This window comes from Scaptodrosophila lebanonensis, unplaced genomic scaffold (genome assembly GCF_003285725.1).
Source record: "Scaptodrosophila lebanonensis strain 11010-0011.00,11010-0021.00 unplaced genomic scaffold, SlebRS2 tig00000072-arrow-pilon, whole genome shotgun sequence".
Lineage (NCBI taxonomy): Eukaryota > Metazoa > Arthropoda > Insecta > Diptera > Drosophilidae > Scaptodrosophila > Scaptodrosophila lebanonensis.
Window position 1 is genome coordinate 5,804,389 of NW_022060558.1, and position 16,989 is coordinate 5,821,377.

The following is a 16,989-nucleotide window of genomic DNA, read 5'->3' on the forward strand; positions in this document are numbered from 1 at the left end:
ATCGGCTGGATCGATGGCAGCGCGTGACGTACTACCAGCAGATATTTTGGGCTCGCTGGCGTGAAGAATACTTGACGCTTCTTCAACAGCGCTCAAAATGGCGAGTGTCGCAGCCTGGACTCTCCATTGATGATGTCGTTCTGGTCAAGGACGAGAATTTGCCGCCCCTCAAATGGCCATTAGCAAGGGTGGTCATCCTCATCAGCGGCGCAGATGGCGTGTCGAGAGTTGCAGAATTGAGGACTTCCACTGGAACCATTCGGCGAGCCGTTCGCAAATTATGCCCGCTGCCGAAACAAGATGTTGTTGAAGACCCTGGTTCTTCAACAGGGGGAGTATGTTTGGTCATCCGGCCAAAAGCCTAACGCCTTCAACTTTGCGAATTAGTTGTCCTAACGGCATTTTTTTCGCATTATGCATTTCATTAATTAAACTGCCGTGCTGCCCATTCATGCGACGGATCTGCAGCATGTTGGGGTAATTGCTTCAATCAACTCGGCACTGCTGCACACATATCTACAGTACCAACTTTTTAAGGGAAATTCGTTCAAGACCGAATTCTGCATTATTCCATGACTAATTATTACATTATTCATTTACTTTTGTCTATTTATCTACCACTTTTTTGCATTTTATTCGGGACTTTTTGTACTTAAGACAACTATGTAATTATTTATCTAAGTAATGTTAGGCAAAGGATTTCTTATCTCGGACCAGAATCTCTGTTTAAGTAGAGTCAGTGATGCCCGAAAGTTTGCCCAGCATTCTATTATTATCTCTCTATCATTATTATTAATGCCCAGACAAGTTTCTAATATAAATGATTTTGTTCTGCTCAACGAATTAATGTAGTTCTCTATTTCCCTAGTAGTGATTTTTTCATTTTCGCGCCTTCTATTGATTGCACAGCATACATAAGTACAACGGAATACTCCATTGAGTTTTCACTGTATTTACTAGTCTCGTTTCTCGTACATAATTTAACACTAGAGCGATTTTGTCGGGACGTCTTATCAGATATTTGCAAACAAGCAGAGCAGGCCAGACCCCATGAAAGTATCATAAAACATACGCACATAACTGTTGTAATTTGATAAACGAATGTAGATAAGAGCCCGCGGCATATGCCAAAAAAATCAAGTCTACGTCAGCATAGAGTCGATTCTAAGCCCCATACACTGATGTAGGCGCAATGCTCGTATATCCGGCACATTGTAATTTGCTCGATCTTATCTGACAATGTGATTTGCGCTCATGACCTCATCAGCTACAGCAATTCGCAACATAAAGGTGAAGCAAATGCACACATATGTATGTATTTGATATTTATTTTAGGTAGACATATCGAACTGACACCCTTAACAAAGTACAGCCAGCCCATACTTTCACAATCATTTCTTTCTTTTGTATTCAGAACCCACCCCATTTCCATTGATTTCGAATTTCACTGTTATTTAAATTTCTTTCACAGGCTCGTTTTGTTTACTTCAACGTTTGGCGCGTGCTCATATTTATTTAAATTTGATAACTAGGCCCTATCCACGCTACCGAGGTGTTGTTGAACTTATTACAGATACTGTGAACTGCTCTACACACGTTCTTTACAGCTGGGGCCCAATCGATTACTCCTATCAGAGAGAAGCGACGTGATTTTTTACACCTTTAACATTTGCATAATTTCAATTGTAATATACACCCTAGGCCGCGCCAGTCCCATTACAAACATTGGCGGCAGTGTGTGCATTTACCACTTTTTGTGGTTTCCCCTTTTCTGCGGTTTCTTGCATTTGTTGCCGCATTTTTGGTTTTCGAGAATGGGGTGAAAGTATCCTTTTACTGGCAGCGGCCACAATTCCGCGCAGTTTTTATGGCATAATGCAAATGTGGGAAGCCCTACTCGTATCTTGCTTTCTATGTCCACAATATACCGATTGTGTATTGAACTTTCCTGGTTATTAGAAAAAACGACCACCCGGTGTGCGTTGCTTGCAAAATGCTTCGAGCGATGGGCTGTCAGATCATTAAATGAAGCCTGGATTGGTAAATACCCAAGTAGATTGGATTGTACATAATGCACTAGTGATTGACAGCACCAGGACTTAGGGGGAGAAATGGGCACAACTCTCTATTTATGATAATAGCATTGGGTTTCGAAAACCAATAATAATATTGCTATTATAAACAGTTTTATCCCAACGAAAAGACAATAATATTTCGCTTTTAAATAAATATTTGAAATCCATCAGCCGGAGAGTCAGAGACCAATAAGTTACTTCTCTTTACCTTCGTATCCTATTGGAACAAAACCCTATGTACTACAAAATTATACTTGTAGATATGTATAGGTAGGTCAGAAGCAAAAACAAAGCATATTGTTACCAACTCAAGGACTTGAAAACTAGGAAGGGGGACCTGAGCTTAAGAAATTTATTTATTTTTTCCATATATGTAATTGTTTCGATAACTCCCGCCTTCGATTTATTATGTCGAAGTTCGGAGAAAAATTGATGAATATGTATTTATGGAGTTTTATTAATACTACTCAATAACTGTTTTCATTTATGTATATCATTTAATTTGGTTTCGTAGAAACGAAATGTTTCAATTTAGAATTATTATAAGAGGTTATCTGAAAGTTTTAAAATAAATAATAACAACCAAACTTTATTTGCTTATATTGATTATTTTAAGATACTTGTATTTCTTCGTGAAATTCAATTTAATCTGCTTTATGTTTGACAAAGCAACAAATGCTTCAGAGCTTCAATCTATAATGAGTCTGTGGCATAGATCTATGTATTCTACTTATATCAACCGAAGTTGACCAGCCTCCGCATAGATATCGGACCATTACTGCATCAGTTGAAGAGCATCGCAATATTGTGCTCATCATACTTATAATCCAAAGGAAAATGTGTTGTCTTACATCACAGTCATTATTATTCAGTTTATTTATAATCTATTCAACAACTGCACAGCATTGATAAGCAAGACAAATAGTTATAGTACATCAGATCGACTGCGAGATACCCTCTATCCAAAAATGGCAGAAAACCATGCCACCTTCTGGTTGTCACTAAGACTACATTGGTAGGAAAGTACCCTTTGGGTAAAGGGTACTTGGCGAACTATCCAATCCATCGACTGCTATTCCTAATCCTCTGCTTTCTGATGGTTGTTTCGTTCAACGAAAAGATTTTGAGTGCAGGGTATACAAGAATACTTGTATTACTGAGAAATTGCGGAATGTCTCGACAAAACAGGAACAACTACATACAAGTATGAGTGCTACAGCAATAGCACAAAGTATTTCAAGAACAGAACATTGACTCACTTGCTCGTACACCTCTCTGGGCCGTAAACAGAGGGCTATGGTCGAGAATGTGTTCGCGTCCGTAACGTGTGCGGAATTTCGTGGGCCGTTTGACATTCGGGCTACGTCCACCGTTCCGTTTAATTACCACAAGAAATAAAACACACATATTATGGGCCGATGTAAAAGGAAACAAATAAAAGTTTACGATTTTGCTTAATGAAATTTGCTGTTGCTGCCTGCGCTTTCTGCCTGCGTTCAAGGTCAAACGAATTGTGGGCTTTTTTGTAAGCTGAAAATATCATTTGTTTGCCCGAAAAAATACGCGTGCGAGTAATAAATAAAAAAGTGCATATACTTGTACTGTTCAGAACAGCAGTAAACAAAAGCGAATGATAATGAAATAAAATTACATAATTACAAACAGACAGCACATTTATAGAGCAACAAATTTGACTCTAATTAAAATTAGCGCATCTAAAAGTCATTTCTGAAATTCCACTCATCATCTAATAAATTTGGAGCACAGTAAGACGTAGCCATACTTTCCAAATCAACATATTTTGGCTTGAAGCTTTTGGCATTTTCAGTTGGGCCAAACAATATCCTAGGTCTCACTTCTTAATAAGTTGTAACCAAAGGTTGGCAGTTTCTAATGCCCTACATTGTTTGATGCCGATAATAATTATTTGTAAAAAATTTACATTTTAAATACCGATTCGATCAGCACTAATATGTAATTTATTCCAACACAATCGATCGAAATAATAACTTTTGTTAGTGGACTATATGTAATTCGCGATGTCAAGTGTAAATTAAATTGTTAAAGAATTCTAAGCTCAGTTGAAAATATAAAAGTCTGTTCATAAAAAATAAACTCGTTCTTTCTCGGACCTAGGAGAATCTGGATGCCAACTTTGGTTATTCTAGCTATTATAGTTTTTGAGATGCTTGGGTTCATCCAGACGGACAGACGGACGGACATGTCTAGATCGATTTCTCTCGTCATGCTGATTACTTTATGGCGTCGGAGATGCTTCCTTCTGCATGTTATTACATACTTTGCACAAACCTAATATACCCTTTTTACCGTACGGGTACAGGGTATAAAAGTGACTAAGCTGCTTTAAAAAGGGGGAGTTTACAAAATTACGTTTCCGATTATGTTGCGCAAGAAGTTAAGCAAAACAGAAAAAAGTGGAAGCCCAGATAAACTAACATTTAATTGAAGACTTGCAGAACGGCAGCTTTTTCTAGCTTGACAAGACATATAATTTGTCATTATTTGTTATTGTTAATATTTAAATGTAGCTACCACTGTGTAATTTATTAATTACTCACTTGTTATGCTGTTTGTAAGCCATACAAAGAATTTAAAAATCACTTTGGGTGAGTTACAGCACTGATCGGAGAGCGCCGTTCTATTCATTCATTCATTCGTTCGCGCGCACTCTGCTGCTGCACAATTGGCAATGATTGATAAGCTGGCGTCTTTGACTTTTGTCGCGTCTCGTTGATAAGGGAACAGCATACGCATGCACAACAATATAGTGTGCTTTGGAGTGGAATCGAACGAGCATAGCTCACTATACTTGTATGTATGTAGGTACTATAATGGCAGTGCTCGTGCGACGTCAGATCAGTTGACAGATGACAAAACAAGGCACGCAAGTCAAATGCAAATGGGGTCCGAGTGCCAGTGCGGGTGGGAGTGCGGGAGTGGGAGCGGGAGCGGTTGCAGGCAGAGCGCAAACTATGATGAATGACTGCAGACACAAAAGCTGAAAATTAAACAAAACGCTCGCTGATGAATGCATGCGTGGCTGGGAGCGATGAGGCGGCGGTTTTTTGGCCATGCTTTTAGCCGAATTTAGCTGTCAACTGAGGCCGCGCCGTCAAAAACTGTGACACTTCCATTTAACTTGGCCAGCAAAAAGCGACAACAGCAACCACCTGCAGCACTCGCCGTAACCAATTTGGCTAAGCAAACAGAGCTAGCTGCTTTCTGGCTTTGTCAGAGGGCGAATGGTGTTCTGCAGGTCGAATCGGGCATTCGACACGCTTGCGTACACAGTTGCGGCCGAAATTTGCTGAAAATGCACGGCGCGGCTTACCGCTTAGCGTTACGGTTATTATGGCCATATCGCTAAAGTTCATCTGCCAGTGAGGGGGTGGGGGTCTGAGGGCCAGGGAGGCCTTGCATGTTGACAAGAAACTGGCAAATGACAAACATGCAATAGCGTTAAATTTTTATGCGTGTTACGAGTCCGGTGTAGGAATTGGGATCGGAATTGCAGTTTGGGGCACTGGACAAGGGGGCGGGTTGCAGTTGAAGGTGTAGCAGTCCTTCGGTCACGCAACGCCGTGAAAACGAAACTTTTTGGAGTGTTTTCGTCATGGCAAGCGATAAGTGGAGATAGCGGCATTTATAGGCCTCTTAGTACAAATTGTATTTCGCAGCCCCCATTTGCCGCTATGACATCAACACCAACCGTAGACGGTAATCTTTTGACATCTGAATTTATTGCATTTTGTAAATTTAAGTTTTTAAGTTTATTACTTAAATTAAATATTTGTACACAAAATACCTGTTAGCTAACTATTCGCGAGTGCTTTCCATTTCAAATTTACATTATTCCAGGGATTTTTGAAGTGTTTATTTCTTTTTTTTTTCTATTTAAAAGACCTCCCATGCGATGCAAAATCTACATAAGAGCAGCGGAGGATGGGTAACTAAATAAAACTAAAGTAGTTTAATAATATTTGATTATGAATAAGGTTGTGGAGAGTTGTCGAGATTAAAATGAAAGTCGTCATGTTACATTTTAATAGATTCTTTATAAGTATTGTAATCATTAATAATTGTGATTGAATTTGCAAATTAAATAAATATAATAATGGCATATTGCCGTATGAGTAAAAGGAGAAGTACAATAAATTAGCACCAGAATAGGTATATACAAAAAAATTAACAATTTTTTTATAAGGTTTTTTAAGCAATGTTGTAACATAGTGCTTGGACACGTCCTAATTGAAATCCGTCTACTTAATTATCTGTTACAATAAGTACCTCCAACTATAGTACAATTGGTCGTGTTATAATCTTATTATATCTGTTATAATATTATTTATATTTTCCACATTTTACTTTTAAGGAATAGTCTATTAAGAAAATATAGGAGTCTTGGCCATGAAAAATGTACGTATTTGATGATTTAACTGAATGCTTAGATTGTTTCTTTTTGCTTCCTTCTACAAGTATTGTTAGTTTTGAAGATAAATAATGTATATTTTTAAAACCAGCTTGTTCCCTAAGGAATTATTATTATTATTATTTAGAAATAAAGGAGATGGAATAATAGTCAAAAATACCTATTCTTGTGTCCTTGAGTGTTTAGCCTCATGATTTAATATAGCTAGAAGCTATATTAAAGAAACCGTTCGATAAAAATATCACTTTTGGGCTTAAAACGATTTCACAATAAAAGTATACAAGAGTCAGTCTAATTGTTCAAAGTCGTAGTAATATGTATATAAATTCATCCGAACCCTGATTTAAATAAATGTAGCAAACAATCTCAATTGCCTTTATATGAATGCAAAATTTTAAAGATTTTAATATAATATATTTCCCATGCGAAGTAAATTTTGAAGTTGCTTTTAGGAATTAGTGAATACTATACGAATATGTATATAGCGAACCTTGTTAGTTTTCTCAAAAGAATAGGCTGTAGGTATTGTGCGATATAGATATTTACAATTAGAAATGAATGCTTTTGCGCATTTGTCTTTGCAATGCGACCATTATCTCTGGTATACTGCATTTACAACTGTTTGGCCCGAAAGCCCCAGAATTAAAGAGACGCTCCACCTAACGAACGGCTAACCTTGAAGTGATAAGAAGACATTACATCACTGCCCGCCCACAAGACCCAAGCAAACAGACTCTAGTCGCCCGGCTGGCCGACAGACTGACTGGCTGACTGACTGACATAACTGTCAAGATGGCTTTGTGCGGCACCCCTGATGACACAAATGGGGAACAGACGAATAATTTACGAACCTTTACGATAAAAGCCAATGCGACGACAATTTTGTACGAAACGACTTTGATATCAGAAATGTTTTGATGATTTAGTGAGCTTTTGATAATGCCCCGAATGTTTTGCTAACCGTACGAGTATCGCCGCCGATGGCTACTTAACAGCAGAATTATAAGATCACGCATAAAAATAGTTTTCGCCTGACGGCAAGATCAAAAAATAAATAAACTTTTAACTAAAACAAAACTGTAGTGTAGAAATATTTCTGTACAAATAAATTGAAATTAAATTCTCACCGCCTCAACATGATGGAGAGAGAAGACGCCAAGAATTTCAATTCACCTTCAAATTATATGTTAAATATAGGTGGTATCCATGGCGTCTAAAAACATATGGCCATGGCAGCAGCACCAACAACAAAGCATTACTGGCTGGAGAATATGCTATGCAGTGTTAAAACTATAATTAATCTTAATGAAGGGTTCAGATCGTAAATCTAAAAAATGTTAAACCTGAACAAAAACAGTAGCACTAACTTTCGTTGGGGTTTCCAGGAATATTTGCAATAATGGAGAGTTCAAAAGCTATGCAGTGGGTGCCTGATAAATTAAGAGGCGAAAAAGTATTCTGATAAAAATGCTGATGTTGCGGCTTCCAAGAATTGTTTTCCTGCCCTGTTGCTTGGTGGATTTCAAGGCTAGAGTGTACAGCGATAATGACTCTAAACTACAACTATTGCAGTGTTTGTAGCCGTAATTAGAAATATTTGTTGCCAAAAATTTCAACAAATTAAATTGCGATTCCGCAGAATTGATGTGGAATTTTATCGCACATAAAGGAGCCATCACGGCACCCACGATGCCTCAGCTCTTTGGGTGATGTCATCTGCGACAATGGTGTTCAAAATAAAAACAACTTAATTTAGCAATTTCCAACTAAATATCGCTGAAAGAAAGGCCATGAAATTTCACAAATTAAATTCGAATAAAAGTGGCAGAAGTATTTTGAACATAATTCAATTTCAAGTGCCACCACTCCAAGCTGGCCAATTCCAATTCCGAATCGGCCGACTTTAGGTTGAAGAGCTTGCCAATTTTCATCACGTCTCTTATTAACATTTGTCGGTTTTTTTCAATCGCGGCGGCGTCACTTGTGTGGACCGGAACTTGTTTTCTTTATGGCCAAGGGACTGCTCATTGTATTTTTCTTTACTTTTCTTGTATTGTTGACAGCAAATGTCGGCGCCTTTTACAACATTTTGCTCGTTGCCCGTGCGCTGAACTTTTCCGCTTCTGAATCAGCAATCACTTTTACGAGTGCCCGGGTTAAGTATGATATAACATTACGTATACGCCGCATACAACCCCAGTCCATTCATTACTACTTACATTGTTGAAGAACTTAATGTTTGTTTTTTAGACAATTCTCTCAATAGCATATGTTGCATTATATATATGTACATAGATATGCGTCTTTAGCGGAGTTCCACCACTCGCTTTAATTATGATCGATATGTTTTTGTATATACATATGTATGTATGTATGTATGTTCATATGAGCGACCACCTCAACTGCTCACATCGGAGACTGAGACAGCGACTACGCCTGTCAGCCTTTCTGGCTGACCCACTTTTGTTATTATTTACTTTCAATATTCGTTTTATATTTATGAATACGTACTCTCTTGACAAATAGAAAATCAGCCAATGTGCTGTCATTGCTGCTATTGTTGTTATTCTGTTGGTTCACACACCACACACACACACACACACACACACACACACATGGCATACAGTAGCTGTCAGAAGTGACTTCGCTGATGGTGGCGATGACGCAGACGATGACGGTTTCGATGACGTCGCCATCACCCGCCATCACCACAAAAAACAAACCGTGCTATTAATTTTGACTGCCTTATCGCTCGCTGTCTCGCTCGGTCGGCCAATTGCCAATCTAGTGCCTAGACAGCCGAGCTCAAAGCTATTGTTTTGTGAGCTCTGTGGGGCCTCCAGTGGGGCCATAGCTGTCAAATCGCTTAATGATCTGCGCTCAAGTTCGTTTGACTACAACCGGCTATGACTTCGACTGTGGCAGTGCCGGGGGCTGCAGCAAGTGCAAGTGCAGGTCGCGCTTGAATCGTTTTGGTGGGCGTTATATCGCTTAGAATACTCGTAGTATGTGGATGTAAATTATATGACAAAGACAATAATTTGTAATGAAAATAGCAAGTGGGCATGGGTAATAATTTCGGTTGTTACAGCACAACAAACAGTGAATAGATCGGTAAACTCTGTGGTTTATTTGTCATTATTTCATTTCTAAGTAGTGCCTTACATTATAATACGAGTGTTTAGTGGATGTTTGTAGGTAAAGACAATCGGCTTAAATTCCAGCGCTCAAGCATAGTTACTATTTAGTTTCGGCTCAATAAGTTCCTATTCCAGTAATCAACAAAGTAGATAATCAATTTTGCATCATTTTTTTGGGCGTACTTGTATTATATAAATTACATTTCCACGAAAATAAAGTAACTAAAACTGGTCTTTTTAAACAAAAAGGCAAAAAGGTGGACTCCAAATTATTACTCTATACAATATATACTCTTATTATAGTAAACATAGAATAAAGTAGCAATAATTCTAGCAAAATTGTTTAATTTTTCACTTTTTTAACAGATTTTCCCGGGAATTCCAAATGCTTGCAAGTCGTTAAAGTAATTTATTTGTTACATGCTTTATTGTTTTGTTTTTAACAAAAATAAGAGTTCCATTTTAGAGGATCTGTTTTAGTTTTGTAACCGATTTCGTTCAGGTTAGTTAATACTTGTAAGACAAGATTATTTTTTGCCGCTTCTATAGTATTTGGGTTTGACAACTTTGGGGCACCTCCGAACCCTTGTCAATGGGAAGTGGCAGTGGCATACACAAATTTCAAGGCAATCAGCAACACAAGACAACGTTGACAATTACATAATTACCAACTTGTGTTGGCAATTAACTCGAGAGTACCCACAGAAGTGGGAGCTGGCGGCAAGCCCGCCTTGCCGGTAATTTGTAACATTGATTGATGGCACTTGAATCGAATTAAACGTTACCCGAAATCAAAAAGCAAAACGTCATTCTCGCCCTTAACTTCTAATATTTACAATCACAAATAATGGATTTAGCATAGCATTGATCGAATTGCCAACAACAACAGTAATAGATAGCAATAACAACAACAGCAGCAGCAACACTTAGAATTCAATGTAAAAGAGCGCCTCACAAATTAAAAGGGGTTTTCTCTTTGAAGGGCGAACGCATTGAAAACAACCACAGATTTAACTCAATAAAAATCAATTAAAAACTAATAATGGCTTGCTAATAGTTACAACAAATCAAGCACACCAACAATAGCAGTAGTCAGCAGTCAATGGCCCATAATTTAAATTTTCTTTTTCGTTTTTTTTAGTTCTTTGACCGCCACAAGGTTACCAAAATCGAGGGTTGGGGTGGTTCGTATTCTGGGGGTCGCGTTGAGTTCAACGATTATTAATCAAATGCCACTTTAATTATGCAAGTTGTAAAATACGAAACACAGTCCCAATGTAATAATTTTCGTCTCCGTCTGCGTCTTCAATTAAAATTCGTTCCGCTGCGCGCGGCTTTTTCGATCAAATTGATGAACTAACTGTCCAAATTGAAAGTTTACGAGCTCGAAGTGTTTCTGTTTTTGGCCGCAGCCGCACTCAAAGCTCTTCCCATTCGTTCTTTCGGCTCTTAATCGAAAGTCAAGTATAAATTCATTGATGAGTCGCAAACACTCTTTATTTGATGGGCTGTCGAATGTCTCTGTCTTTCAGAATTCAACTCCACAGCGTGTTCACAGCCCATCCAAATGGGTCTCATCGCTTTTATTGTGTCGCTTAAATAAATACGACTGTTTTGTTAAAGTCATTTTCTCTCCAGCATCCCAGATGGAGACATCGCCATACGAATCGCCGCAGTATTCTATTTTCTTCTTCAATGTGCCGAACAACTCTTGGTTTTGGTTGCCTTCCTTGTTCTGGGCGATCTGATAAAAGTATTTTATTATTCCATTTTCGAGATCGGCGTGGGCGTCTAGCAAAATTTGCATAATTAGCGATTTTCAACAGTTCATTATAGATAGAAGCGTGCGTCGTGTTGGCCAAGTTTGTTTACAACTGATAGATGTATACTATATGTGCTGTTCGCTTGGGGAACTGCAGAAACTACTTGATTTTGTATTAAACCGTCATTGAACTTGCTGTTTAACCAATATCAAACAAATTACTAATACAAAAACCAACAAATTTAGCTGCTTGTTGGCATTTCCAATCCGTTTTCAATTTATTGTGCAAATATTGGCAAAGTGACATCACAACGCGTTGTTTTCGGCCGGCAGCTTAAGCCAAATAAGTCAAAGAGACGTCGTTAAATTTTATTTGACAATCGTTTAAATAGGCAAGTGAGCAACAACAATAACAACAAGCAAGCACACATGGTTCGGAAATGCGTGAAAATTCTCAGAAGCCAATGTTGCATAAAGGCAAAGAGCAAGCCACCGATGGTAGCGGCAAGCTTTGATAATGTCTATAGCTTAAAAATCCATAAAAATTGCCAAAACAAAAAAAGAACTAACCAACTAATACATTAAAAGCGATCACAATTAGTCATAATGCTGTGGTGGACTTTCAGAGACCGGAAGCAAATTTATTATAAACAAAAGAGAATGTTAGGCGCATATCGAAGAAATATGCTTCCTGCGTCGGAGGTGTTTTATTCAGCTTTTTCCAAAAATTGCACAGGCCCTTAAAGCTCCTGAATGCAGGCTATTAGTGTAGTTTTATTTTCTTAATCTCAATTTACAATTAAACACAAAATTTGTTTTGGCCAGATAGGCAAATAATTTGCATACATTGTCGTGAAGTTTATTTAATTTCCATGAAAAAGCAATAATAATTCAAAACTTATCTTCTTCAGGCATACTACAATTTATTGCCCTTTTATTTTTGAACTCATATAGGATGTGAGATGCTGAAATTGTACTTCAGTTCGTCAAAAAGTTATGAACAGAATTTAAGTATGTTTCACTCAAAACAGAGAGAGTTATAGGAACGTTTAGAATCTGTTAAGCAAATAACTGCTGTTTTTCATTACTAATTCCTTAAAGTCTATTGAAATTATAAGAAAATATCCAAAGTACAGAACACAAATGTTAATTATTTTTCGTAGGCTAATCTGCTTATCTTATGAATCAGAATGAAATATTTATCACCGTAACCTGAAGAATGAATGGATAAACTACAAAGTCTGAATAAATGTGATAGAGCTGCCAAATAAACAGTGTTTATGCAAATTTTTGCGATTCTCTCCAAAATAAAATCGATTAATCGTTAACTGAACAAGATTAAATTTTGTTGTCGTTTTCGATGAGAAAACACAGTACCAGCGTCACCTTAAAGTATTGATGCGCATTTGAGCTTATACGATTAATTAATTCTCCAAAAACCAATAGATTTTCAATATGTTAAGCCCTGATTACATTTCTTCTGAATCAATTCTCTTCGCACCTCTATTATGTAACACACAGAAGAAGACGTTTCAGACCCCACATTATAAGTATATTTGATATGAGACGAATGGATATAGATTAGTCCGTATGAACTCCAAGAATTCATTCTTGACTGGTCTTCTATTTATGCAGACCAATCGGTGTGCAATCTCTCGTACTAGAATTACTTTGTTGTTTATGAAGATATCTTAGTTATAATATAACATTTAGCTGAAGAAAATGGCGCAGAATTTACGTTCTACTCATGGTTTTAATTTTGTTTTCGTATAGTTGTAGTCCCGAAAGTGCCAAATGTGTAAGGATGTGCTTTTCAAAAAGTATCTACATACTTATAGTACAAAGTTCAATGACGACAGTTTATAGCAATAAATTCAATTCGAATACGAATTGTGCCTTAAATGAGGGAAACAAACACGCCGTCTTTCCACAAACATGTGCCGCATTCGCAAGATGCCTGCAATGTGGTTGCCATGTTGTCGCCACCGCAACCACCTCAGAGTTTGCGGTGCCACTAAAATGGCCCAATTAAAAATGCAGGCGCACATTTCGCCAATTCAGGCAATGTCAAGGCATCTCCAGCTCTGGCTTCACTTTCTGCGCAAGCACATTTACATACGATATGTATATATGTATGTACATGAACATGTAAACAAACAGCAAGAAAAATAAGACTGCGTCTAAAATTAGAGCAGACAGTCAGGCAATCAGCCAGAAAGCAAAGTACTCGTGTGTGCGCATTGACAGATCAGAGTGGCAGCCAATGCGGCAGCAACTTTCCAGAAACTTTGGCACTGTCTTGGAACCGCAAGAGGTCAGCACAGACATTGAACTCTTGGCTGATTTGATTTGATTTGATTTAGTAGGCTGCCAGGTCATGGGGGTTATAAATTATCAATGCATTTTTGCCCATTTATTTACGAATATCTTCCCATTTACTTACAGGCAAAAAAAAAAAAAAAACAGCGACTCATCCAAACCAATCCTATAGAATCGAGCCCAACCCAACCCAACCCAATCCAACCAGAACCTCAACCAACGGAACGACCGCGGGGACGGCAAGTGAGGCGCATGCAAATTCATAAGAATTGCCTCCAGCTGCAGCCTGCAATTTGCTGAGGCACATAGATACTCGCACAGTTGCTGTTGTAGCTGTTTAGGCGCTGTAAGCAGATACAACCCGACAGATAAGCAGCACCCGGCACATTTCCGCACTCTGCACAGTGGGTCGACTCCAACTCCAGCCGCGACTGCCAGTCTAACTGACTGCCAGCCAGCCCCACTGTTTGTTTATTAGTCGAGTTGGCGTTATTTTTGTTGCACTCTGGCAGACAGCCGACGCGCCACAAGATGCCGAGAATTTAGCGGAAAAGAAAATATATCCAAAGATACTATACATAGTGCAACGAGCCAAAACAAAGTGCTGGCCAACAATATTTTGAGAGTGCGAGTGCACGAGTGAGCGAGTGTTGAGCAACCGCCAAATACATTCTAATAAAAAGCCAGATAGCCAAGAAGCTCACCATCCAACCAGCCAACCAGCCAACCAGCCATCCAGCCATCCAGCCGTTCAGGCAGCCATCGTCACAATTTCCCCAGCGATCTCAACAGTGCGTAAATAAATAAGGAAACACATTGCAACAGAAGTGCAAAACATTTTGAGGCATCTGCAATAGGTCGGAGTGTGGACGTCGTCGATATCGGCTGCGGAGTCTGGAGGCAAGGTGTCCGGGAAAAGCAACGAGCTGTACACTTTTGGCACCATGGAGGGCGGTTACGTCAACGAAGGTGAGTGCTAATCTTTAATTGGTTCTCCGATGTATCATCAGGGAGGTGTTCAAAGTGCTGCCAGCATGGATCGCTGTTCATTTTTGTGGCACTTTGCTTAGCCTGCCTTTGAGTTTGTATCTTAATTTTAATTGAATCTTTGCGGGCTGTTTATTGATTTACACATATGGGCATGCTTTGGGCTTTTTTTATTTGGTTATTGCTTTGATTATTCAATTCTATTGGATTTTTATTGATTTTTTACGACGTAGGCCTATTCATTCATAGTCATCGAAGACCAATAGACCATAGACCTTCAGACCAATTTGACTTCAGACTCCAATTTGAAACAAGTTCTTTTATATTGAGAATAGAAGCACCGGCTTTTATACCCTCTACTCACAAGGTAAAGGGTATACTAGTTTCTGGCTACTTTTCAGAATTAAAATATGTATTGAGTCTCTTCAGTGCTATACTTATTAGGGATCTATTTGCTTTATACGGAACATGTAAGCTTGTAATTAGCGAAAAAGTGTAGCATTAATTCTTTATATATATATTATCACTATAATTTCAAAATATTTGTATCAGAACTTCAATTCGTCATTATTTGTTCGTCGGATGAACTCAAATAATATTGAAACTAGAAAGTGCTTACATAATTTAAATGTTCTTTTACAAACTTCAACAATAAATAGATGGCGACTGGCTTTTGCGAATGTGTTTTATTACCGGTTAACTATTTATAGCCATGTACTAACGTGGCCACGCACATTTGAATGCACTTAAGAGCATCCGAATTTGCATAAGCAAGTCGATCCAGTCCGCAGTCGCCATCCCCATCCCCATCGCCATCCCCATCGCCATCGCCCACCTACTCGTAAGGTTGACAGCCGATAGTTTGCTGCAACAAAGAATGCACATTTTCGTTCTTGTTCCTATAAATATGTATTTGTTCATCTATTTCGACATTCTGTTTGTTGTGTTTGCTTTTCCCATCTGCCGTTTTGTATCTTTAATTTGCATTTACACCTAAATATTTTCGCACAATGCAAAAGCACGAATGCGAATTCATTCAAAAATAAAACAGATGTGGACCCGATCAGAAACAGCAACTTGCGCGCCTGTCATTGCCCGGCAACGCGAAATGTGAAATTTGACTTTGAATTTGAAATGTGCCTCTGCAATTTATGTACATAGTTCTGCTTGCACAGTGACACAAAATGCACTCGAATTCAAATGTCACTTCTCTCGTCATTAGTCATTTGTCAGCGCAATGAGGCAAAGCGCAACGTTTGTTGTATTTGCATTTATGAGAGTATTTTTTGGCAAGCATTTTGTAAATAGAAATAGACAATTACGTTACCTGCTGAGTGAGTCAGTGAACTAATAAACATTTGCATTATAATCTCCTTACCATGTCTGTACACTAATAGAGGACTCGGATGCCATAATGGGGGTGGAAAGTCCAGGTAAATTCAATATATTTATATATTAACCATATAATTATTATTGTACTACATCTACCACACAATTGGCCCCACTCTATAAAACAAGAAACGACCCACTCAATTATCGAAATGATGCACACATATAGTAAGATTACCCGAATGCATCGTATTAGGTTGGGTTCATTGGGGTCGGTACCTTCAAGTGACATTATTTCGCCGACAGAACCAGAACCAGCGAGCTCATTCACTCAATTACACAGATGATGTCTCCATTTATTCTCCACACACATCTACTACAAGCATATCTGTGTCTCCACTGATGTAACTTACCGCACATTTGGTGCGACTGGCTATCTGTGAGATACGCGAGCCGGTTTGCTCTGGCCGTCCCGTCCCGTCCCATCGCCCACATTTTGTTGCTGCTCATATTATTGTTGTTGCGCCAAGAAGCTGATTCTAATACTTTTATAAAAAATAATTCTGTATTAGTGAAATGAACCTTCGATGATAGTTTAAAATGATTCAACAAAATTTAACAGAATTATATTTGATGGGATTTAAATAAATAAATAAATATTTGATGGGTAAAAGATTAGAGAAACAAAATAATTTCGAAAATAAGTAAAAAAAAAAAACGTATTGCATTTATTGTAGAAACAGCGGTAACAAATAAAATAATAACCTTTTCTTTTTATCTATAATCGTGTTGTAGGTAGAAAAGCCATAGTTTTGGACTCGTAGTTTTTTCAGCTAAGCTTTCCGAATATTTCCATGTTATCCGCAAAAATGGGAACTTTGGGATAGCTTTTGAAGGTTATTGGACAAAAGGAATTATAAAATTAAG

General features: G+C 38.2%; 1 protein-coding gene across 3 annotated transcripts in view; it reads left to right on the top strand.

Annotated features, from left to right (window-relative positions):
- Positions 1–13,949: 13,949 nt before the first annotated feature.
- Positions 13,950–16,989, top strand: part of LOC115625081 (aminopeptidase N) — a 39,626-nt gene continuing 36,586 nt past the window's right edge. For 2 of the 3 annotated variants that reach the window (XR_003995513.1, XM_030519972.1), the window contains exons 1-2: positions 13,950–14,715; positions 16,131–16,166. Coding sequence is in view for 2 of the 3 variants with exons in the window: in XM_030519972.1 (XP_030375832.1) it covers positions 14,691–14,715; positions 16,131–16,166 (61 nt within the window). In the remaining variant the exon portion in view is untranslated. The remainder of the gene's footprint in view (positions 14,716–16,130; positions 16,167–16,989) is intronic. The other variant, XM_030519973.1, reaches the window with a different exon arrangement.